The sequence below is a fragment of the Dendronephthya gigantea genome, unplaced genomic scaffold (genome assembly GCF_004324835.1).
Source record: "Dendronephthya gigantea isolate DGI-Jeju-01 unplaced genomic scaffold, DenGig_1.0 000183F, whole genome shotgun sequence".
Taxonomy (NCBI): Eukaryota; Metazoa; Cnidaria; class Anthozoa; order Malacalcyonacea; family Nephtheidae; genus Dendronephthya; species Dendronephthya gigantea.
The window spans coordinates 164,813-191,586 of NW_021163193.1; the positions used below are offsets into that span (position 1 = coordinate 164,813).

The 26,774-nt window shown below is 39.9% G+C and overlaps 1 protein-coding gene across 1 annotated transcript in view; it reads right to left on the reverse strand.

Moving 5' to 3' along the window:
• Positions 1–686: 686 nt before the first annotated feature.
• The window catches only part of LOC114538412 (serine/threonine-protein kinase B-raf-like), a 33,921-nt gene continuing 7,833 nt past the window's right edge, over positions 687–26,774 (reverse strand). The window contains exons 6-19 of the mRNA XM_028559589.1: positions 25,617–25,673; positions 24,704–24,771; positions 24,279–24,371; positions 18,866–18,995; positions 18,676–18,718; positions 12,171–12,400; positions 11,877–11,997; positions 10,509–10,593; positions 8,485–8,661; positions 7,472–7,518; positions 5,875–5,990; positions 5,599–5,730; positions 3,668–3,802; positions 687–2,848 (exon numbers count right to left, since the gene is read on the reverse strand). Of these exons, the coding sequence (XP_028415390.1) occupies positions 2,645–2,848; positions 3,668–3,802; positions 5,599–5,730; positions 5,875–5,990; positions 7,472–7,518; positions 8,485–8,661; positions 10,509–10,593; positions 11,877–11,997; positions 12,171–12,400; positions 18,676–18,718; positions 18,866–18,995; positions 24,279–24,371; positions 24,704–24,771; positions 25,617–25,673 (1,638 nt within the window). The 3' untranslated portion in view covers positions 687–2,644. The remainder of the gene's footprint in view (positions 2,849–3,667; positions 3,803–5,598; positions 5,731–5,874; positions 5,991–7,471; positions 7,519–8,484; positions 8,662–10,508; positions 10,594–11,876; positions 11,998–12,170; positions 12,401–18,675; positions 18,719–18,865; positions 18,996–24,278; positions 24,372–24,703; positions 24,772–25,616; positions 25,674–26,774) is intronic.

Genomic DNA, 26,774 nt, shown 5'->3' on the forward strand with positions numbered 1-26,774 from the left:
AAATCCCAGTCCCCCCTGGTATAATTGATATGAGATTAGAATGTATGTAAGATTCCAATTCAAACAATACCAGTGTAACTCAAAATGAATGAAGAAATACTAGATCTCAACTATTAGATCACGTTTTACTAAAGAAGAGAATTTGGCATAGATTCCAATCCATGCTGGTATCATTTACTCTGAGATGGGAACTTAGGATTCCAACCAGATCCCCGATTATAATTAACAATACCAGTGTAACTCGAAATGAATAATTGCTATATCTCAACTATTAGATCATGTTTAACTAAAAAGAGAATTTGGCAATTGCCATATAGATTCAAATCCATGCTAGTATAATTACTATGAGATTGGATGGTACTGAAGATTTTAAACCGATCCCTGATTATGTTTAACAATACCAGTGTAACTCGAAATGAATGAAGAATTACTAGAATCCAACTTTAATTTAATACATAAGAGAATTTGGCATAATTCCAATCCATGCATGCTGGCATTAGTATGAGATTGGAACGTAAAATTCCAATCCGATCCCTGATTATAATTAACAATACCAGTGTAACTCGAAATGAAAGAAGAATTACTAGAATTCCAACTATAAGATCACGTTTTACTAAATAAGGGAATTTGGCATAGATTCTAATCCATGCTAGTATAATTACTATGAGATAAAAAAATGCACTGAAATACCATAATCTGTATGCACGAAATAATAAATTAGCGTGTGGTCCAAAAATGCACATTCTTACTCCTTGGCACCATCTTTAGTCCTCACGTCGAATCGACGTGGAATTCGTGAAATTTTGTTCTCATGCACCCAATACGTATACGACCCGGCCACATTTTTTTACACAGTTGATTTCTTTATACAAAAACTCTCTGTAAATATATCAGTTTTGAAAGGTAGTAACTACCATTCAGTTACATGTATTTCTAGTCATGTTTAAATGAGCAAGGTTAAGATGAAATGAGCCGTAATCCAAACTAAATCGTATGTACAACCAATAATATAAATATTGATTACGATTCATTCACTCGTATCGAATATTAATTCAAATTAATTGAACTACTGGATAGCTCATTTGTTACGCCATACTGTCTACAATTAAGATTAAAATCTCTAAATTACACTTCGATGTTTAAAAAACTCTCCTATCACTATATAAACCATCCGAGGTTTTTTGGACAAATATCTGCTGAAACTGTAAGTGTACATTCGCTGCTTAAGGCTTTTATGTGAGTCCTCATACATTTGTGCATTTAAAATTGTTCACCTTATGGTAGACGTGACAACGCGGGAAAATCGCAATTATCGCTACTCCGGTTTAAATAATGAAAGTAATCACCAAACGAAGATTACATGCACGACCCAACGTTTCTACACTCCAGTCTAGTGTCTTCATCAGGGACACTCCGTTCTAGTGTCTTCACCAGGGACACTCCGGTCTAGTGGGTCGTGAAAGTGATCTTCGTATGGTGATTACTTTCATTAATTAGACCAGAGTAGCGATAATTGCGATGGATTATAAACCTGCATGGAACAGTTGTATAAAACTCTTTAACTACATTTTGTATAGGTGAGGGTAAATCAATTGTGATTTTTGGCACTTTACTCCATGCACGTAAACTCTAGAGGTTTCAAGGGTCTTAATTTTGAGTGGAATTATACACACTTCAAATTCAAGCCAGGAAAAGTGGAAGGGAAAATAAGTCAACAATAGGTCATCGAACCTACGCTTTTGCGATGCCGGTCTACTTAACTCAGAAATACACGACTCTGATTGTCCGATTCTTTCCTTAACTATACAGTTAAAAGTTAACGTGTCTTTTATACAACTGGTCCCTGGTTGCCGTGAACTTATAAACTTCAATTCAACGCGGAAAAATGTCTGCACGTGTGCCAAATAATAAAAATATGTAGTGAACTTAAGTATAAAATAATATTACTTGTTTTTGCTGACAATTTGAGACGACTTTGAACTTTCGCAAAATTTTCATAACAAAATTTTAAAAGTTAAGAGAACTCTTAGAAAACCAGGTTTCTTAACCAACTGAGATTGAAAGGGACAATCCCAAAGTTTAACACGAACGTGCCAATCTCCTTTATCTAGCGGAAAAACGTATCGGAGGTGAAAAGAAGTTGCTCAGTGGATAAACAAAAACGTTTTCGATGATACAATATTTGTTAACAGTCACCATTACGTCAATTTCTTCTATTTCTTGAACTATCTGACTGTATTTGACTGTTAAGTATATTATGTTTGTTTATGTGCCCGAAATCTGACCATAGCCATGCAGGTATGTCTTTACTGGATGGGTGATCCAGGTTTATTCATATCAGTGGTAGAGACACACAATGGAGTATCTTCCTTTTATTTCTCATTTCGAGTTTTTGTGATGGTTCGAAACAGCCTGTTCAAACATTTACCAGTAACATGTACCGACCAGGATAACGTGCACGCAGATATTTTTCCGCGGTGTTGAGAGTGATTCTGTGCCCATCAACGTATTTGTCCTCGGGTTGCAGTCATATCGGACAGACTTATTGACCGACAACAATGCCAATAATGTGCTTCTCGCAATCAGCCATCACTAGGTTTTGGCTCTAACAATCTTCCAATTCCGAATCACACTGTTTAGGTGATCAGTAATGTGAATTTATATTTACACCTTGAAATAAGGGAAACGCTCCAATATAAGGACTGTGAATAGGCGTGTCTGGTGAACCATTACTTAGAAATACACCGTCTTCTGAGGAGAAACGAGTTCGATTTAATGAAATTGGTTCCGACGTACTGCGATGAATTTTCGGTAGCGATTGAATTAAGGAGTCCATCTCAGCGAGAATCTGAAAGAATACGAGCCACAAATAAGTTGAGATATGAACATTGAGCCGTGTAGTTAGGGCAATATGCAGCTGACTTAAAGGTCGTCAGCAATGCCACTAGGTTCCTATCTTGTTACCCGAATATTGCAAGCGGCAAGCTAGCAGTGCAAAAAGGGTACTTTTTAGGGTGCACTTTTTCTCATCACCCTTTAAGTTGGGAGGAACGTGCCTCCCTACGCTGCCGTTCTGCAAAGTGGACATAGCTGCAAGAAGATTTTTGCTTGTTCAGTGGAACTCAAACCTTAGTGACTCAAATTGTTACTTGTTACTCTGGCGTCAGCGACGGAGTTGAAAATTTTATTTTTTTTCGTCGTCGCAAGTCTGTTTTGGCGCGAAATACACTAGTATTTAAAATGTGTATGTGAGCGTGTTTATCTACGTCACAGTTTTGTCTCCAAAGGAGTTGTGGTGCACAGCTTTGGCTAATTTTCCGATGCGCGATTTGATTTCGCTCGCATGATACGGCAATTCCTGCAAGAAGAACAAATAAACCGTTCTTTTCATGCTGTTCGACTAAGTTTAGATTTAATTGGGGTAAGAATACATAACAAATGGCTAATATTATAATAATGATGTTATTGTAATAATATATAATGATGATGTTATTGTAATAATAAAATTCTAAATGCATGCATGTTATCGTATTCATATTTATTTCACAACAGCTTCTTTTAATTTGGAAATTCCGAAGTTGCGCTTTTTGACACACCCTGTTATCTACTAAGAAAATAAGCTCCGATTGCTGCAGGCCTTTTAGTTGTTATTATGTCGCATATATACCTGTTGAAACAGCGGACGTTCGTCTCTGTGGTAGTTTATACAGTCCATTAACAATCGTTTTAAAGATTTTGGGGTGTCAGATCGTATCTTAGTAAGGTCCACTCTTAGGAAACCCCTTCCCACCATGTACAATATCTGTAAAGGAAAATATATTAACAAGAATTTTGTCAACACTATTAATAATTTAGTTTTAGGAAGTTTGTTTGATCACAGTTAATCGAATATAAGTGGTTTAGAGACTAGTAGACATAAAGCTACAATAGAACTCCTGTTCCTTATTCGTCACGTGTCTATTGTATTTTGAACAAATAAACCAATAGTAAGGTCTGAATTAACGTGTTGTTTAAGTCACGGTCGAGGAGCTAAGCCAAGCCATTGCTATTGGTTAGTCGGGGGAAAATACAATAGACATGTGACGGATAAGAAACCATTTTTGCATAAACCTGGAAATAACTATAATGAGTTTAATTGTACTTCGATCTAGTCTCCAAACCATGTATATTCTAATAACTGTGGTTTGATCTAAGGCTCCATTTTAATGAACTATTCCGTGCGTGAAATGTCAGAATACCTTTATATTTCTTGTATTTTTATACATGAAAGTTTTTTACAACGAAAAAAGCCTTCTTAGTAATTTCTTTTCATGCGACTAACACTTTTCCAAAAAAAAATTGGAGGAAATTGAGATAATACCATCACGGGCCGGAGCAGAATTCGTCACAAATTGATAGATAATTTCACTTCATGTCGTGAACGAAAATTTCACCCCACTCGGTGCTATTATAACATTACTAAAACTATATGCATGCTAATAGTGACCCCTCGCCAATTTAATCGAAACAACCAATTTCTTGAGCTAGCAAAATCTAAGCTTATATTATGACATGACTCAGATTAATCAAATATAGCCAAATATAATGAAAAACTGTGAAGTTAACATCACCCGTTTTTCAGATGCTGCCAACAGGAAATTTATAATTCAATGGCCCAGTTACAATTTATGGACTTTTACAGCTTAGTATAATGGTTAAACATTCAACCTTCAAAACGTCAAAACAGTACAACATCTTCAGGGACTAAACGTCAAATGTTATTCTTCGAATATTTATAATGCGAATATTTGCAGTCGATTTTATGCTCATACAGGCTACAAAAAACTGCATCTTTTAAAAAATATTTCGCGAAAGGACAATTTGCTGACGTTCTCAATTAAATACAAACTTATTGGCAAAAATATTTTGCGTCGTTCTAGCGTTAAAACCTAGTTCATTTTTGCAAAAATGGTCTATTTTCCACCATTGGGTGTGTCTGATCTGGGTAACTATTGTGATTGAAGATTCCTATATGCAAGTCTTCTTTTCACTCAGAGCAACTTGGCTTGCAATATGGCATGAGAAGATTTTTAATTTTTTAAAATAAAAGAAAAAATTATTTAGTTTAGAAAGTGCACGGGAATAGTGGAAACGAATTCGCATGGCAGGTATTAATAGTGTTCCTGTTCGAATTACCGATAAAGTTATAGATAAAAGTTGACATTAAGGGACGGAGTTGAATTTACGGGATGGAAGGATGGACGCGGATAGAAAAGAGTTACACTCTACGGTATAAAAGGCCGTTTTATGATGAATTTGCCGTAGTTCGTCCCCACCCCGTATTTATACTAACAGACGGACGATGCGTCAAGACGAACTACTCATTCAAACTATGCGGATAATTCGTGTTGACAGTTGATCCGTCTGTTTGCCTGTGTTCACACACACACGAACTAAAAGAGGAACTATATCTTTTGCCTGGCCAAGTTTGCCTAGACGGATGATCCGTCTCTAGTATAAATGGGGCTATTAGCTCACTCCTGCTCAACGAAAACCTCGAACATATAGTGAAATATTAGAAGATGAACCCCACTTATATAAATGCTTAGTGAAACTTACTTGATCTTTGTTTCCAATATTTGCGTAGGGAAGAGTTCGGGAAGTTAGTTCATACAACACAATGCCATAAGCATAGACGTCGGACTTGTTGGAATAAGGATGAGATTCTTTCATCCGTATTATTTCGGGAGCCTTAAAATATACAAAGATTGCCTTTGCTTTAAGCGAAAGAATATCGGACGAAAACAAAGTTTGGGAATGATGATCGAATACAAATAAAACTCGGTGAACTCATATAACACGTTTCTATCTCGTTGTATTCGTGATCATACATACCATCCACAATATCGAGCCTGATGGTTGTTCAAAATTCTGCCCACTCCACCTTGATTTTATGGTTGCCAAACCAAAGTCGCCAATCTTCACCGTTAAATCTTCTTGAAGAAAGATATCTACACAGTTTTGGTCAAAGGCAACAGAACTTGATGTAACATTGATGAATACTGATGCAACAAATCACGATTGATATAAGCTGACTAGGACTTAGGTAAGCACAAGGGAGCCATCTTTTCGCAACAAAATTAACGCCCTCTCCCCAAACACTTTCCAGGTGTTTAAAACTGCCGTAGTCTTTTCGTCATTAAGATTTGGGCTAGCGTAAATGCTAAATCCGCATATTAGGTTGGCCCTTGCGTAACGCGGACGGAACACATATATATTTTTTTTGTCCGATGCTGTGGTTGAGATTTATTAAATTGGGAAGTCAACAGTCAGGTATAATTGTTTGTCATGTATCTGTGTTCATGTTATAGTTTACAAGCATGTTTATTCCTGCCAATAGGCGGCATGAAGTTAAGTTAACGAAACAAGCTTTCGGATAAGAAATTGCGGACTGGTGCAAAGTCTTCCCATCTAATTTGTTTACCGCTGGACCCGACGGATGCTGCGTGATCCTGCACGTGTAAGCCTCAAGGCAATTAGCAAGCAGCCAATTAGCAACGTACGCCACCGGAAACAGTACCGCTTAACCAATAGGGGCTCATGTTGTTAACATTGTGGCACTACCAAACATATCTGACGCATTCTATACCTAAAGCTCAAAGGGGTAACTTTCGTTAAACATTCTTAAAAGCTTTTCCAACCCGCCCATCCATCTTCGCGATTTTGCACCAATTTGCATAAAACCATGATAAAAATAAAATAAATAGATAATAAAAAAAAATAACAAAAACACTTTGTTCAATGTATTTTCAATTAATAAACATTGGTTCTGGGGGATGAAGTGCTCCCGAAGGTCACCCTCTACCCTATAGACTCGCATAAATCTACATGCATTTTTGTCTATACCTAAGTAAACAATGACCATCATGGGGATCCACGACCCTTTGGACATTTGGATACCTATATCTGGGGAGCTATGACCCCTTTTGGGTGAAGTCCAATACTGGGGAGCAGCTGTTAAACCCCTGAGGACGTCCAACATGCGGATCCACGACCCCTGAGGACATCAGAGTGCTTGGCAAGGACTATATAATTAATTGTACCATAAACTACAAGCATAAAGCTGTGACGAGTAAGGTGTAACTTCGACCTTATCTACATTATATTTGGAGCACTTCTTCCTCGTATCCCTTTCTCCCACAACTGATTGCGTGTTTGGTGTCTCGTTTGGTCCTTTTATGATTTAAAATGTTGTGTCTATCCGAAATGGAGCGTTAACTGTATTTATGTATAGTTAGAAAACACACGAATATACACACATTAAATTTGCATACGAGTGCGCTTCCCATTGACAAATCCTATATCATCTTTTGTAAATTATTCTTTATCATTCCCCCCCAAATGTTTCCGAAACCTTCGTTTATTGTATTTATACGACTTACCTGTGATGTGCCCACAACCTTTTTCTGTAGAATTTTAATGCAAAGGATACTATTTGACTTCAAATCTCGATGAATGATTGATTTCGCATGGAGATAACTAAAACAAAACAAGTTATAATAATGTATCCCTCGGGCGTTTGCAAATACATGGAGGACGAAAATTATGCGCTGGTAGATTACGGTTAAGATGAGAGGGAAACATGCACATCTTTAACAATGTGATCGACCGTTTGTTGGCCCTGGGGCCGGTTGTATAAAACTCTTTAACTACATTTTGTATAGTTAAATAATAATAATAATAACGACTTTATTTTAGGGGGTGGCAGGTATAGGTCTTTTCATTTCCATTGGGAGACTGTTCCAAAATTTTATACTCGTCACCGTAATTGATCTACCTCCTTCAGTTACCCGGTTAAATTTAGGGCAGACTAAGTTCAGCTTTCCATATCTTGTTTCTCTGTCAGGTATCGAGTAGTTATTTGTTAGTAAATTATCACTATATTTTGATGTTTGGCCATGCAGGTTCTTATACATAAGTGAGTTGATCTTTATTTCGTGGTAAAACGGTATCCAACCTAATTTAGTAAAATTATGAATTGACCTCTAGTATCTATCAGTTCCCAAGATCACCCGAGCAGTCCTCTTCTGTAATTTGATATATATGAAAGTAGGTCGTTTATAAATACTAAGAACAAAAGTAGGCCCAAAATACTCTGAGCAACGCGTTGATTTGCACCAGTTAACTTCGGCATACTGCTTTCGATGCATTAGATAGTTTTTGAATATTTGTAGGTTTACGGCATCGAATCCATATAAATTTAATTTGACAAGTAGAACTTCATGGCCGATTAACACGCTAAACAACTTTGATTGGCCAAATCTTCCCTAAACTACTTAACTAGTCTTTTATACCACTGACCCAGGTGTTTTGTTATTATGAAGCGCGGAGTTTCCAGGTCAAGAAGGTACACAATAATAGGGAAAAGTTATTTCATTTTATTTCTTACATTGAGAATTGATATTTCATTGTTACTTTTGGGTTAATTAAATCAGAGATACTTACTCCATTCCTTGGGCTGTTTGTCTGCCAATATCCAATAGTTGTAATATCTCAAATTTTGATTCGTTTACGTGAAGATGTCGATACAACGTCGAACCTTCGCACCATTGAGTGACTATCGCTAAGGACGGTTTCGATATACATCCCATAAATAGTAACACGTTAATATGCCTCGTTTTTCTGAAAATGGAAAAATTGTTATTTATTAGTACGAGTATTCGACTGTTTTGATATACAGCAGGATAATATGTCAAGGTTACTATAGAGAAAACAGAATAGAATATCGGACATATATACTGGCTTATATGCATGTATATATACATATTGTCCTATAGGACAGTTATATATAGGTTAAATCTCAAGTTCCCTCTTGCACTCGGAGTTCAAGAGGACAAGCTTGAATTGGCTGTAAGTATCCCTTCAATATATATATTATTTTTGATCATCATTCATCCTCTAAGATAAGACTGGGGAATTCTAAATTTCAAACAATTAAAAATAGTTGTTTAGTCTTAAACAGTTAAATATAGTTGTTTAGTCTTTATGTAAAAAGATATTGACATATACATCACATGCAAGAGCACATTCATCCTCAATCAAGGACAATTGACATAAGCCAGGGAAGACAGAAATTGAAAAGCCTTTGGTAGCGTATTCTATATTTGTATGTGCGAGTCGAAGTATCATTACCAACTTTTCTAACCATAAAAAACATGAAATTTTTAGAAGAGATCAGTTCCGTCTTTCTTGTTTTCATTACTTTCGGTGTTGTTTGGCATAGTCTCATCACGTTGAATGGTTGGACACTATTGTCTTCTTAAGGTGGTTTTTCCGATTGCAAGAAATTTTTCGCTTGTTTTTTTTTTTTAATTGTGACCGGTCATTGGAATCCAGTACGGTCGAATAATCACCATTGAAAAGCAAACCAGGCAAACAATCCGTCTAGTTTTACGAGCTATTCAAATTTTAAGAGTTTTATACTGTCGTACTGCCTATCCCCAACATAAAACTTTTTTACCATTACTCAGAAGTTCTCAATCATGCAGATAAAGATCAAGCCTCGCAGGAGCTAGGGCACCGAAAGTAACTTTTTAGCTACCAGAATTTCTATTTTGCTCCAAAAATTGACGAGTTGCATTAGTTGTATGTATGTGATGGCGCATTGTCATGCCAATAAAGATACAATCAGTTGCAAAAAACGACTCTGGAAGGTGGCCTTCTATTAGATTTCTTAATGAAGCTAATTTCTTTGACACCAATTTACACCTTCAGTGGCATAGCCAGCCTGACGATTTTGTCCCGCTATGTAAATTTCCAGTTATTAAAATCATTCATTTATGTGCAAATTCATTAATTGTTTTCACAGTCAATGAACTCCAAAATATTAGCATAGGACAGGACAAATCGTCAGGCTGGCTACGCTACTGAACAGGTTGATGTTTGCAACTCCTGATCCCGCATCAACACTTCGCTGCTTGCCAACAACGGATAATTTGCCATAGTCTACAGCTTTTTATATTGCCATTGTTTCTCTTTTGCATCTTGGATATTTGAAGTTCAGTTTTACTACATTTTAGGTTGGTGACAATTATTGCCTTCTAAGTCCTTCCCGCATCTTCCCAATTTTAGAAGCAAACCTGCTCGGCTTATGTGATAACTCAACAGAAAACTACATGGACTTATAGCTACCCGGATATTGGACACTTTGAAATAAGACACCTTATTTGGACTTTTATAAGATAATTTGTCAAATTCAACAAGAAAACTTTTACATAAAAACCGAAATAAAAAAAGAAAACTGATTTGCATAATTATAATAACCTGAGACAACACTGTATTTAAGGCTAATTTCTACGTCCCAAATCATCACAAATATGTTGATTTTTCCGCAATGGCGAAAGCTGTTGCTCGTGATTTGGTTATGGGTGTAGTTGTACCGTCAGTATTCATTGAAATCTTTGTTAACTAAAAATATCTGATAAAGCTCTAAAACATGTATAAAATAGCAAATTTCTCCAGGTGCTTACCGTAATACAGCCACTTCGTTCTTAAAGGCTTGAAGCTGGGCAGGTGTAGGATCGGTTATATTTAGTCGTTTTACAGCAACTGTGCCTAAGGGGAATGGCCAAAAACACGTCAATCGACAGACAGACGCACTGGGGGAAAATTTTTCGTTGTTTGTAGAGGAAAAGCGATTTTCTCTTTTTAAGCAATTTTATGTGAAAACTATAACTATATGTAAAATGATACTCTTTTCTGTCTTTTCATATGTTGCTTACTTGTAAAAGTTTGATCGATAGGAATGAAATGTCTGAATCCTATTTTGACATGGATGGAACCTCACAGCCGGATTAGAAATATCAAATATTATTATTTAATTTTTTTCTTGCAGTCTGAATTCATATTTTAGCGTTTCCTGCAACGGCTACGCGAGCGGTCCGTATGAGGCCGTACGGACCACGCGAGATTTATAAGCACAGAGCCATGACGCTAAAATATGAATGGACCGTAAGAAAAAAATAAATGTATTATTTACCAGTTTAGTCGGTCCGTATAGGGAAATATTTCCCTCGGTCTCAAAACGTCCCTCGGCCGTTTTTGAGACCTTGAGAAATATTTCCCTATACGGACCTCCAATCTGGTAAATAACATAAATAACATAAATATATATATATATATATATATATATATATATATATATATATATATATATATATATATATTTAATATTATATATTTATATATAGTCAAATATTTAAAATCTAATTAGAATTGCATATGTTGTGTAATATTATAGAAATCCCATGCAAATGTAATCATATGCAATTCTAATTAGACTTCGAGTATCTATCTATCTATCTATCTGCGGCCAACGTTTTTGCAAATGGGTGTATATATATATATATATATATATATATATATATATTAATATATATATATATATATATATATAGTCAAAATTTGGTGTTCGTGGCGTTTAATTGGTCAAGAGTAAATAAGTGTTAAATGTAAAATCTTCCATATACTGTACCACCAATCAATATTACAATGCTCAGCATGTTTTTGCGTGATAATAACAACAGATTTGATCGTGCTGACTCCTCATCGGCCTTTTCTAAAATCGTCAACTCTCTTTTTTCAATAATTGTAATAATTGATCTTTTCTTTTTTTTAAAGTCAGCGCACATTCAATCCTGGAGTTTCTCGAAACTCTATATATATTTTGCCCCACATAAGAAGGTATCTTAAGAAGGTATCCTAGATAGGGTTTTCCGTTGTGTAATTCATCTGTTTTTTATTAGAAGAGGGAATCGAAAATTTACGATGCTACGATCGATTCTGCTAAACAACCACCTACATACTGTACAACGCTATTGCTGCGCATGCAAACATACCATGCCATTGCGCTTTGAAAACCGTCCCATATGAACCGGACCCTATCCTTTCACCCATTTCCACTTCTTCTTCTGGAATTTCCCAGTCATCGTTCGAATTATGACGTGGTCGCTGTTCCCTCTAAAAGTAAAAGTATTCTAAGGTTTGAAAATTCATAAAATCTACAAAGTAAAGCAACTATACATTTAGCAATACACTTAAAGGGACGAATCAATATACTACAAGAATACAGCGAAACAAGGAAGTCTGATGGCGAAAAGCCTCTATACGCTACTTAAAGCTATTTCTCTCACCACTTCAGATGAAGATTTCGCGCGGGATTTAAACCGAGCAGTAGGACGAGTTGCGCCGAGATTTGGCGTCATCGGTCGTTCGGGTAACACAATATGGCTTCCAGAACGCAAAGAGAAATTGCTGATCGACTCTGGTCTACCGTCGAATACGTCAGATAAGTGAGGAAGCGATTCTACATTTGGATTTAGAGTGTTCGGTTTCTCTACTCCAAGTCGAGATGCAACAGCAACTATAAAATAATCAGATGTCGAGAATTAGCCTCCTTTCAGTTATCGTCTAGTCCTCGACAATCGTTTAGTCTCAAATTAACGCAATTTCGCATGGGTTTTATAAGATATATTAATTAACAAATAAGAAAAAATAAAACACTAAAATCTTCATACAAAATTCACGTTAGTATATCGAATATCTCGTCTCTCGAGTCACAGACCGTTTGCTCCGTTGGCACACTATGACACTCTATCACTAACTAACTGGTTTTGTGCAGATCCCTTAATTTACCCATACTTTGCTTCCCATTTCTGTGCAGTGCGTCTCATCACCTATTATTTCATGTGCCCCGTTGTCGCTCAGTCCCGACACACTCCCCCCATATATCTTAGTGGTCTGATATATGTCTACGAAGGGTCTGACCTTATGGTACTGATTCAAGCTTAAATGCAATCAAATATTAGTGCCCTTATATGGATAAATGTCACCGTTCATCTTCTGCTTGATCCCGTAAGCGGATTGCTGCCGCTGCTGCTGCATCGCGTTTCGGTTGAAAGGGAGGGGTGTTTGGGTTTAACGTGGTTGGAGGTGGTAGGTCACAGGAAAGTTCTATCGGGTAGAGTCACTGTATTGCACGTTCAAGAATTCCATTTGGCGTCCTGATCTTTGCCCCCCTCACTACGTCATCACGCCAACGAATCAGCTCTTCGACTACGTCCATCTTCCATAAATTTCTGTTCTTCTCCTCTCCTTCGATGATGACAGCATCACCACGGTTGGGATGGTCTGCGTTTTTTCCGTTATCTTGTCGGTGTCGATCACTTAGCCCACGAACGTATTCTCTATACCACCGTCTCCACAACAAATCCTTGCATCTACGAAGAAACTTCGCTCTATTCCGAAGGCTGTGGTCCTCAACGTGATACGATTCCACTTCAGGTAAGATAACTGGATTTATCTGCAACATTCTTGCGGGGGTGAGAACAGTTTGTTCTACATCGTCTTCAACGTATATAAACGGTCGATTGTTCATTACAACTTCGATGTCTAGGATCATGTCTTCTTCAAAGGTTAGATATATATAATTCTTGTACATGCTATAATTCCGTTCCATTCCATTCCGATTACCGTTCCCTATACTTTCATAAAAACATCGTTTAAAGAGACCGATCAACCGCTCGAACTGTCCACCCCACCAGGGTGCGCGACTCAGATTAAACCTCCAATGAATCTCCTTGTCCGTAAGGAAACCGTTTATGATCTCATTTCCAATTGCCTTTTTCATCCAGTTTGCCGCAGAGTTGAACGTAGTGGCATTATCTGAGTATATGATTTGCGGTCTCTCCCTTCGAGCGATCAATCTTTTTAAGCTGGGGCAGAAATTAGACAACCTCCAACGATTTCAACACCTCCAAATGAACTGCTCTTGTGAGGCTGCACGCGTAAAGTACCAGGTACGCTTTCATTTCCGCTTTTCCTGCTGTTTTGTATTTGATTGGTCCAGCGAAGTCGACTCCTATCACTTGGAATGGGGTTTCTCCTTGCGTTCGCGTAACTGGTAGTCGTCCAGGCGGTGGTCTGTGATACGCACGAGCGCGGAATCGCACACATCCATGACATTTGCTTCGTACCTGCTTCACAAGACGACGTAGTCTAGGTATCCAGTATCGCTCACGAACTTCAGCCATGGTCGCCGGTACTACCCCGTGAAGAGTGATGATGTGCGCTTGTTTGACTAGTTTCTTCGAAAACTGCGAATTCGCAGGCAAGTATACCGGGTACTCGCCTTCGATTCGCCCGCGACACTCTAGAATTCCGTTCTGGTTAGGTTGGAGGTTTAGCTCGATTTTCGTACTCTCGAATTCCGGTGCGTCCCTAGCTCCATCTTGAACTCGTTTAATCCACCACAACCGTGCGTCTTCGATCTCCTGCGTCTTTATCGGTCCCAGGGACTTTGCTTTCCTTTGGGTGTGTTGGATGAAGCGGTTAATCCAAGCACAAATTCGAAGGGTTTTCCGCATTAAATACGTCCTCGTGTGCCGTTGACTCGCGTCGACGGTTTTCCCTCTTGCTTCGAATCCGAACTCGCCACAGGCACAACTTCCGGCGGCCACTTCTCCTGGTTGTTAAGCCACGTAGGACCGTGCTTCCATAACTCGTTTCCCACCACATCTCCTCCGCGGCTCCCTAAGTCAGCGGGATTCTCTTTCGTTGGGACATGAAGCCATCTGATCCGGTCGAGTTCTTTCACCTTTTTCACTCGGTTGGATACAAATTGCCGGTATTCGCCTTGTCAATTGATCCAATATAACGCGACTGTCGAGTCCAGCCAACAGTGTATCTCGGTCACCTTCTCCATTCCGATCGCTCGCTGACGTTCGTCACTAGGTTTGCGGTCATATGACCAGCGACAAGCTCTAAAAGGGGAATCGTGAGGCTCTTCTTCGCAAGTCTGGACTTCGCACACACGATACCTTGGGTTGTTCCGCTCTCTTGCTCTGCCACTGCGTAGACGACCGCAGAAACTCCGTTCTTACTGGCGTCCCCGAATCCGTGAAGGGTGATTGACTGTACCGGCTCTCTGTGAGGGACTGAAGTTCGAGGGACCGTGTACTGGCCTGGCAGGTTTTCGTACCACTCTTTCCATCGTCTCTTTAAAGAACCGAGTTCTTCATCCCAGGCAAGTTGCTCTTCACAAATTTCACGGTACAGTAGTTTTGCTACTAGGGTCGTTGGGGAAACCAGGCCGAGTGGGTCGTACACACTTGCAACCTGCGACAGGGCCTCCCTTTTCGTAGATGCTGCGTCTCGTTCTTTGTTTACCACAACAGTCTTGAGCTTTGTTCCAACCCATGCCGAGGATCTTCGTCTAAGTCCCTTTTGTGCCCAGCTGCTGTTTCGCGAAGGTAGTTTTCGGGTTGCTCACGTTGTCTTCCTCGGCGCTCTGGTCGGTATCCTCGAGTTTGGAGACGTTTGAGTGCCATTTATGCAGGTGGAAAGTAGCATCCTCAAAAATACTAACCGTCTTCGCTTTCTCTCTTTGACCTCTTCAACATTATCACCTCCCTCCATCACATCATCGACATACAGGCCGCCTTTTATCTCTTCCACCAGAGCAGGATATCTTTTCTCTAACTCTTCAGGTGTTCGTTCAGGACACCTCCAAAAAGGAAGGGAGAACAGGTCAGCCCAAACAGTGCCCTAGTGAACCGATAGACTGTGAGGTCGTCACTATCTGGTGCTTTCCAATGGAAGCGTAGGGAATCTCGTTGGTTTTCGCGTATCCGGACTTGCAGGAAGGCTTTCTCGAGGTCAGCAGTCAGCACGATGGGGAGGAAACGTTCAAGGATGGATCAGATGCCGATTCTTTGGCGGATGCGCCGTAAACGACCCGAAGTTTCGTCGTCTCTGCGGTCTCCTTTACGACGGGCTTGTAGGGAATGTAAAACTCTTTACCCTTCGCTGTGTCAGGTGCTGGTTCGACAATACCTTTCACGAGCTGATCTTGAATAATGTCGTTGTAGTCTTTGTAAATTCCTCTTTTCTCGAGACGTTTCACCAGGTTGTTAAGTCTCCTTATGCTTCCTCTTTTGTTCGACGGAAGGTGCGGATGATGTGATGTCCACGGTAAGCTAGTCTCGTACCAGCCTTCTTTGTCGCGTGTGAGATCGTCTTTAAAATAATCGTAAATCGTTTGAGAGCCTTCCTCGATGGGATCCTCAAGACCGAGGTCTAACCGACACGATCGCTCGAAATCGTTTTGAGATGTTGTGGTCAGCAGCATCGTATTCTGGTCCAACTCGATTCCAGGACTCATGATCATCCAACAAAACTTTGTAAATTCTGCCACGGGATCACCGTCCTTTCCTACCAAGGGTTTGGGCCTCGTTTTTTTCCGAGCATATTCACCGTTTCCCAGCACGAGATGAATGGGTAGCTCGCTCTTTGTGTCGCGTTCGTCCATTTTGACCGAATTCAAGTGTTTATATCGTTTCACGAGTTAGTAATAATTGGGGTTACTAGTTGTCAGAAGCTCGCTCTTTTCAACTTTGTTCAAGCTCACGTTTATTTTGCACGAATCGTCCAAGGAACTAACTTCTACATCGAAAACTTCTATTCGCTTTGTTTGCGAAGTCATCAACATGTCTATTCGCAGGCTCTTTATTTCGCTAGGTTTAGTGTTAACGCGTTGACAAGTTTCACGGACGCATAGGAACTGCCGGCGCCAGAATCAATAAGTGCGCGAGTCATTACACCATTAACTTTCACAACAACAACTGAAAATATCCCTTCCGCGCTTGCCCGATCTGTCATCACTTTTTTAGCCCCGGGTGATTGGTCCGCTTCTTTTGCATGATCCTGAGCAGACCTTTCATCGCGTTCATGCTTGTACTGTTCGCAGATGGATGAGTGATGACGCTTGTTGCAATGCCCACAAGACGTCTTGCTGGCACAGTCCGAAGCTCGGTGAAATTTCGTAGCGCAGTTAAAGCACAAACCCTTTCTTGCTAAAATTTGTTTTCGGTCACTGGGATTCACGACATTTGTGCACGAAACTACCTTATGGCCAAGATCGCCGCAATAAACACATCCCGAAAGTTTTTGTTCATTTCCACTTGCGCGAAACAACTTCTTACGGTAATCATCTTTGCGCAGAGGGTCACTTCCGTTTACTGGATTGCGTTTTACCCACTGTCGCAATGCCTCAGCTAACTTCTCGAAATCCCATGTTTCCCATTCAGGATCGGTTCTAACTAAATCGCCCCTGATACCTGATAATTTATCTAATGTCATCGAGACATTTCCGTTAACCTGATCGAGTTTCCTCAAGGTCTGCAAGGCTCGCACGCAATAGGTCAAAATCTCACTAAATTCGGCAATTTTACGGGGGTTACTGTTCGGAATATGAGGTAGATCGAAAATCTCCCTTATATAGCTTTTGACAATCTCGGATTCCTTGCCGTATTTGTCTTGGAGAATGGCTTTGGCTCTATTGTAACCTTCGGTTGAAAAGGGCAGGGACTCGACCCATGTTTTGACCTTTGGACCCAATAATTCTAACAAATACGTAAACTTGGTAATGGGGGGCACGGAACTCTTATCAATTCCTTCAGTAAATTATCCCCAAAACCTCGGCCAGTCTTTAAATGACCCATTAAACTTCGTAATCACAAGTTTCGGTAGCTTTGCGTTTCGACTTGGGCATTCCTGAGATTCCGGTTTGGGTGGGGTCATTTCCTTTTGCATGCGTAGTTTCTGTTCATGCAACTTTAGTTCTGCTTCACGTTGCTGCTCTAGTCCTGCAGTTTTAGCGTTACGTTTCTCTTCAGCTAACCAATCGCTTAACTTTGAAATCTGTAAATCTACTTCGAGTGTCGCCTCAACACTGTCGCTCCAATCGGAAATTTCGCTCATGCTTGTTCTTCTCGCGATTTTCTGTTCCTCAACTTTGCGCTTGCACTCGTTAGCCGCGGTGTTTACAGATTGCAGTGTTTCGATATGGCGTTTTATAGTTTCACGCTTACCTGTTGCCAGGATATTGTCTGACCTTCTCGTAACTAATTTCAGCTGGGATAATTTCGTCTCCAATTCGATGTCTGCCTTTGTCAATTCTGGTATACTTTCTTCAGTTGGTTGAACGGCCATCTCCTTAACTGTCTCTCCAGCAGTACTCTACTTTTCTTCTTCCATCGTCGTTCAACGAGTTCGCGATCCCGTCGGAGGTGCCAGGTGTCGAGAATTAGCCTCCGTTCAGTTATCGTTTAGTCCTCGACAAGTCTCAAATTCACGCAATTTCGAATGGGTTTTGATAGATATATTAATTAACAAATAAGAATAAAAAAAGAATAAAATAAAATACTAAAATCTTCAACCAAAATTCACGTTAGTATATCGAATATCTCGTCTCTCGAGTCACAAACCGTTTGCTCCGTTGGCACACTATGACACTCTATCACTAACTAACTGGTTTTGTGCAGATCTCTTAATTTACCCATATTTTGCTTCCCATTTCTGTGCAGTGCGTGTCATCACCTATTATTTCATGCGCCTCGTTGTCGCTCAGTCCCGACACAGCCCAGTGTTAGATAAAAAAATATACACAAATAGCGAAGACCTAAACAATAATTTTCAAGACAGAAGTGCCCTAAAAAGGGAATATATATTTTTTTTGGAACACAGTCCAGTTTTCTATAACGGCACACTATTTTTTATTCACATCGACGCAACTGGATTACGCCATTAACAATATAGTGACAGTTTCACTCGATACAAGAACGTTTAACATTTACTTGCCTGAAATAGTCGCTGATGGATCTTTTGGGTACTGGAATGTTTTCTACAAAAATTTAAAATAAGAATAAACGAGTGAGGTGTAATGTATATGTGTGTTGCAATCAATGTAATGTGCTTAAGCCATTGTAATTTTTTCCCAATACTTTTACGTGCCATCTCTTATAAAAATCTGTAATTTGGTTTTACGCACCTCGGCGTCTGGTAAGCCAATCTTATGAACATTCGGTGCAGATATTGACCGCTCCCTGGATATGAGATTATCCGTATTTCCTCGATCATTGAAGTTTGCTTCTTCTTCCCGGTTGTTAATATTCACAAGACTAGCCATTAAAATTAAGAGAACAATTCTTAGCGAGTGTTAAATATTTATCTTAATATATAATACCTTATTAATGTAATGTCTTTTAATGCAAACTTAATTTAATAAAATTTCCATTTTGATGAACGTGCAATGAAGTCCCCTATATAGACCGTGCATATAGTCCTTATATCCGCTGGCCGGTAGGACCTGTAGTGTTCGTGACGTAATGGTGACGTGGGGGAACACATGTAAGTTCGTGAGAGAGAGAAAGGGTTTTTGAAGTAATAAATAAAAGCACAGAAAGTATAGTAAACTGGCGACGAGGATTAAAAAAAAAGAAAGTATTGAAGTCTAGCAAACACTCATACCAATGGCAAAGGTTCTCGATTTACCGGCTATTCAACTTTTTGTTGTATCTAACACAAGCTCATTGGTACAACGTTGGGAAAATGGACGAAGTCACTGGATTACTACATTCGGGCTTCAGATATCTCCGATCAAAAGCAGAAACGTGCTATCTTACTTTATTTAGCCGGCGCAGATGTACAAGAAATCTTCGAAACGTTGCCGGATACTGGCGAAGACTACAAAAACTGCGCTCGAAAAACTGTACAACCCGTGCAAGAATATAACTTTCGAACGACATGTGGGCATCGTGCGAAAAATGTCCTGCATAATTGGGAAAAACTGTCGAAACTGTGGCAAGCTTGTTCATTTTGCTCGAGTCCGTCGTCAAAGAAACGGCAAACCAAGGAACGATAGCGACAATGCTCAACAGCTGGAACAGTCTGAAGATGACTCTTTGGCAAATGAATGTTTGTTTGATCACCACTCATAATGTTCAACAGCGCTTGAACAACCTGTTATAATATTTGTAGTCCAGACATTTAAGTAAACCATATATGAGCGGCCCCATACAGAAATAAGTTGGGCCACCCCATTATATAAACGGATTGTTTTCTACTGTATAGTGTATTATGTTGTAAAATCATGCTATAGTTAGTCCTTGATCTAGTTCAAAAAGTTCTTTCTCTAAATAAAAACTTTAGCTAATACTATAAGTCATATTGATCGAATCATAACACAACCTTCATACGTCGGAACTCGAACACGTTCCTGTGCAAATGCTCATCGATTCGGGGGGTAGTGTTGACGTGATTGATCTGGACACATATCATATTTTAAAAGGCAAACAGGTGTCAAATTGATGCCTTCAATTTTCGTATTTATGCATACAGTTCGACAACCCCACTGAAAATTTTGGGAACAATCACCGGTCGGATAAAGTGTAACTCTGCAGAAGATCGTAGTCGTGCACAACAAACAGGCCTAGCGTCTTTGATGTTGTAGGAAAACTCACCATCACCAACAGAAAATTTCAATCAACAATGACATTAAATCTGTTCCGAGCCCCCACGTCGCATTCTGTTCCATGTCCGAAAGCAAGTTCAGCTAAACTCGAAGAACTAGAAAGACTTGATATAATTGAGAAAGTTTGTACCCTTGGGTCTCACCGCTGGTGGTTGTTCCAAAATTCAGTGGCGAAATCCGTGCACGCGTAGACATGCGGCAAGTAAACACGGCTGTCACACGAGAGCGATATCCGATCCCTACAATTGAAGAGAGCTTACAAGATTTAAATGGAGCTGCGGTATTTTCCAAGTTAGATCCGAAGTGGGGATATCATCAAATTGAACGGGACGAGAAATCCAGATATCTGACCACATTCACAACTCACGACGGCTTGTATAGATACAAGCGTCTACTCTTCGGTATATCTGCAGCTCGGTAAATCTATCAACATGCAATTTAACAAGTTTTACATTGGGTACCTGGAGTAAAAAACATTTTGGATGACATTCTAGTTTTTGGAAAGGACAAATCAGAATAAGACAAAAATCTCCATTGCGTACTTAGTCGGTTGCAAGAGCGAGAACTTACACTAAATAGCGAGAAGTGCCTGTTTAGTGCTCCTGAGATTACATTATTTGGCTTTGACATCCCTGCTCGTGGCATTTGCCCGAACCACCAGTCACTTGTGGCTATTCGTATAATGCTCCAACACCAAAGAAATCTTCCGAAGTTCGCAGTTTTTTGGGCCTAGCTAGTTTTTGTCGACGATTTATTACGAATTTTTCCACCATTGCTTTACCCCCTTTCCGAGCTAACCCGTAAGGACTGGACCGATATGCACCAGTCTTCATTTGATAAACTCAGGACAATACTAACAACTGACTGCCCAGAATGACCCGGCAGCCCCCCCCCCAGCTACGCGTCGATGCTAGCCCTGTTGGCCTGGGGGCTATCTTGACTCAATAACAACAAGGTGTGATGCGACCCGTTGCGTAAGCCAGTCGAACGCTCACATTGATGGAAACGCGACGGATTCTCAGACGGAGCGTGAAGCCCTGGCAGTCGTCTGGGCATGTGAAAAGTTCCACATGTACTTACCGTATATGGAACCAACTTTGCCCTTCTTACTGACCACAAACCGCTTGAGGTTATCTATAGACCCACCTGCAACCCCTCAGCAATGTATGGCTGGAGGCGTATAGTCCCGAACGCCTCCAGCCATACACATTCCATCTGCAGTATTCTCATGGCGCCATCAATCCCGCTGACGTGTCGTCTCGTCTTGCCTTGTTGAATGCAGCACACCGCGAACGAAACATTGCGGAAGAGTATGTCCATTACATCACCCGGAACGCGGTTCCCAAAGCAATGACCATTATACAACTTGAACAGGCCACTGCAAAAGACCCTAGCTGTCCTACAGCAAGTCCTCCAATCAGTCGTCTCCGGCAAAGACAAGATAATCCGGACCCTATTTTAGCATTTGAAAACGAACTGAGGCAACGTAAGGCAACGTGGTCCTTACTTCTTCGCGGATCGCGTATTGTCGTTCCAGAAAGTGTACGGCCAATCACACTCCAATTAGCACATGAAGGTCATCAAGGGATCGTTCGAACGAAACAACTCTTGCGAGAAAAGGTTTGGGGGCCTGGAATTGACAAAGAAGTTGAACATTTGATTCGTTCTTGTATTTCCAGTCAGGCCCAGTCCTCCCAGTCACGCCCTGAGCCACTTACTATGACAGAAATGCTTCACGGCCGTGGACCGTCTTACACGCCGATCTATGTGGCCCTTCCCCTACTGGCGAGTCGCTTCTGGTTCTGATCGATTCGTGTACGCGCTGGCCAGAGGTTTTCATATTGAAGAGTACGACTGCAGCAGTAATAATCAAACGCATGAAGTCTTGCTTTGCGGCGCATGGCCTGGCCGAAGAAATCGTTACAGACAATGGACCCCAGTTCATGGCTGAGGAATTCGATTCATATCTTAGCGAGCATAGCATCAAACACCGTCGAGTAACACCTTATTGGCCCAAACCCAATTCTGAAGTCGAAAGATTCAACCGCACACTCGAGAAGCACACGATTTGAGCAGCACACGCTGTTCTTCTGTTTGGACGAGAGATACGCAGCATCTCTCGTGCGACTCCCGCCGGGTGCAACCACAATCTCGCCGTGTTCACAGACAAGTGTTGAGCGTGATCGATGTCGGAAAGAAAAGATGAATAAGTACGCGCATGAGAAATGACGCAGCACCTGCCAACATGAAGAGGGGCGACAAAGCTCTTCTCAAGCAAGAACGAAAGAATAAATTGTCGACAAGATATGACCCAAACCCATACACAGTGGTTACACAACAGCACAGTCAAAGCCATAACGGTTACGACAATTTCCAGAATACCTAGGATTTAAATAGAAACAGCCACACAATGACGAGCAGAGGAACATTGTATTAAAGGAAATAGTGTTAATTTTAGTTTCTATGTTTAATGCCGTTTGTTGGACAGAGAGTCTTGTTGATGTTTAATGACGATTGTTGAACAAAGCTCTATTAAGCTATATGGCAGTAGTTAAGCATATTCACACAAGAGGGATGTAGTGTTGGTGACGTAACGGTCACGTGGGGGAGCACATGGAAGTTCGTAAGAGAGCGAGCAAAATTTACGCATTTGATGTAAATCTTCGCGCTGGAACGGAAAATAACAACTTGTGTTGCCAAAAGGTCTTTTACGAAATAACAACTTGAACGAACTTCCGTTTCGAAACCAACAATAGATAATTACGGACCGAGAAACGTTTCAGATACGTTAAAAATATGTCGTGTCTGTTTTGACTTCACGTTTGTACATATATATTAAAGGTGACTTTGACTTTGTACTTACACTAAAGTTAACAGGTTATGGGCCCAGGATAGCCCAGGATAACTCAGGATAGCCCAGGATAACTCAGTATAGCCCAGGAAAAGCCAAGACAGTAAATAATGGATGGAAATAATGAACTCGTTCAAGTGGCTATGTTTTAGCGGTGCAGCTGGGGATTATCCAGCTTGGAGTACCAAGTTCACAGCGTTTTTGCAAACAAAGGGTCTTACGAATCGTTATTTAGCAAAGAAATTATACCAGAAGAAATTGTCCCTTTACCTGAAGATGCTTCGGCTGAGCAAAGAACAGAGAGAGAGAGACCAAAATAAGTCAAAGAAACAAGGAAATTGAGAACATTAAAAGGAGAAACAACAGTGTTCGGTGCTATCTCGCAACCGAGAAAGGTTTGAAATACGTTGAAAATATGTCGTCTCTGTTTTGACTTCACGTTTGTACGTATATTGAAGGAAATAAACCACTAAAGTTAACAGTGTTGTCATTGGCTCCGTTCGCTTTTTGAAACACTACTAATTGTACTTGAAGTGGCCGCTTTTCTATCTGGTACACTTATTGTAGCAGACTCAAGCGCTTTCGCGGTGTTTGCATTGCTATTTTTTGCATTGCTCGGTTGCTTTCATTATATTCAATAACTTGCAATTCAGTCCCTGCTCGCATGCGTTTCATCGGGAATATATTAATTAATTATAATTTTATATATAATATGGCCGATGGGATTATCATTTATAAACACGATTTTGTTTGCTTAAAAAACTTTAACATTAGATCTGGGGATTTTTTAGTGTAATACTGAAATTTTGAACTAATTTCACTTAGCCAAATTTTGGATGTTCTGTAGTATATTTTATTTCCGTTCCACACTGAAGATTAAGTGTTTTTCAGTCGAGTAGGCTGTCGCGCTAAGCAATAAATACAATCCAACAGTGTCAAGTAATTAATTCCCCGGAACAAACCTAAAAGCCAGGGAGGTCGGAACAGGGGGGGGGGCAGAAGGTGCGAAGGGTAGCAAAGATGTCCTTTCATTTTAAAGGATTACATTCTACATCTTAATAGAAGTGAAACAAAGCTTACAATTCATAAACCTTGTCCTGTTGTACAGCGAGACATATAAAAGGAACATTAGCTGCGCATCTTTGATGAAAGCGATAACCACAGATTTGACACCTATAAAACACAACATATGTTATCACAAATTTTGTTGTTTTCATAATACGACGTCACTACGCAGTATATCCAAGTGTGGGGCATCGATGTTTGCATGTTCTACATTAAAGAACTATGATTCCTTCGAGCGTGAACGTACTAGCTTATCCCTCCGGCTATTAATAATAAGCAATTACTATAGTTATCCGATTTCCGGATAGAAGCACATTTTTTATTTGAGACAAACAAAACTAGTTCTTTCTTTACAAATTACAACAAATTTGTATTTCCTACTGGGGGCGAGGCAGGAATGACTTGGAATGCAGGTCATACATGCGGAACAAAAAACTCACCGAAATCCTTGAAAAAGAAGCTTGCGGCACGAGTCACAAAATGCCAAGGTAAAAAATGTTTTCCTCATCTGAAAAAAACAAGCACCAACAAATGTTAAAATAGAAAATAGACAGACAATGTAAACAGCTCCAACGTTTCATGATATGTGCACGTATTTTGATGCGATTGTAGATGATGCAGCGTAGTTACATACATGCACAAATTTTGCACTTTTTCAAGTTAGCAAAAATAGGGAAAAGCCGGAAAACAGTATAATACAGTAGGGAAAGAATTTTTAACATTTAAGTTCTAAAGCAATAAAAAAACTAACAACATGATTGCTGCCACGCACCAGCGTGCTGATTGCTGCAGCACACTATTACTGACGTACCTCGGCCCATTCTTACGCGCGACCTATATATTGTCGAGATATCGACTGTCTGTCAACATTTCAGGGGAGGGGGGGTTAGAGACTTAGCCACTTTATGTAATTATATATTATTGCACTATGTTTACAAATTGCCGAAAAATGTTTCGCGTTCAAATTATCACGCATATTTGGGCTGCTTTTTAACAAACTGTAAATAATCAAAATATGAAATTACGCACAGTACAGAAAAATTAACCTTTAAAGCCAATGGAAAAATGGCTTTGGGAAATTATGGGAAATTATAATTGCGTGACTTTGTTCCGTGCATGATGTGCTTGCGCACATAGTTTGTTTGTAATTAAACTTTTCTCTGATGATGGCCCAAGCCTACGGGCCGAAAGCTTAGAAATTTAATAAATTACATGGTGTAAATCACAAGAAATTAACAACTATATTTTCCCAGAATTTTTTCTGATCGGTGACACACACCATGGGACCCTGTTATTTGCAATATCAGTGACAATGACATCCCTACGATATCATTAATTAATTATAATACTTACAAAGTTGTGTGAGATACTACTCGATATCGGAATGTTACCACGCTTTTCCACTGATATCTATTAAAAACACAATAGCTATAGTGATCCAAGAATAGTGCAAAGTTTTAGGCTCTGTTATTTTTTGGCTGAGCGGGGTACTGAGTTTACTAATAAAAACTTTGGAGCTCGCCATTAAAAAAAAGTACATAACCAGGCTAATTTGATTATCGCATACATGGTTAATGGTTTATTACGTACGCTAAGTAGTTATTAAGCACAGTGTCATGTTTTGCTTTTTGCTTAAGCCTTTGGATATCCTGGGGAACATAGGGTCTCAACTACGCTCCTTCAACGGTCTCGGTTTTGGGCGTTCCTTTTCAGCTGAGGCCATGTCATCCCGGCGGCCTTCACTTCTGCGTCTGTGCTTCTACCCCCGGTCTTTTTCGTTCTTGTGGTGTTGGAATCCGGTGATCGTAGGGTTTGACCTATCCATCCCTATTTTCTCTTCTTAATGTCAATATCAATCGGGCTTTGTCCTTTTGTCGGGACAGTGTCATTACGAAGAGAACAAATTCCGGTAAATTCACCTATGAATCTTAAAGTGCCTATATCATGGTTGCGGATTTCAGAAACATGGTCGTATCGTCAACAAACACTGAAGAACTGTTGTTAGTCTCAGATGAATCAATCACTCCCGGAAAATCATTGATGTGAATTACAAAAACCAGAGGACCGATTTTAGTGCTTTGTAGCACTCCTCCTTTGATTTTAGCTGGGTCAGAAAATGAGTTCCCACATTTTGTTACTTGTGATCTATTTTGACAATATGACGCAAGCCAAGCTAACAGTGCTGGTCTTACTCCGGTTTTTCAACAATTCTGCTGCAGCATCTTATTGCGGTCAATCGAATGCCTGGCGAAAGCCAAGGAAAATTAATCTTAGAACGTTATCGTTCTCTTCCATGGCTGAAAACCACTTGTGCCCAAGGCTTACCAATGTCAAAACAGCTGAGGCTCCCGGTAATTCCTCAAACTGCTCTTCCCTGTATCTTCGATAAGACACTAGTAAGGGCGCATTTGTTCAACCTTATAACAAGGGATAACCTTTGGAACCCTGCATACGGTGAAAAATTTCCAAATTTTAGAAAACCTTCTTGACAAAAAGGATACATTGTATATG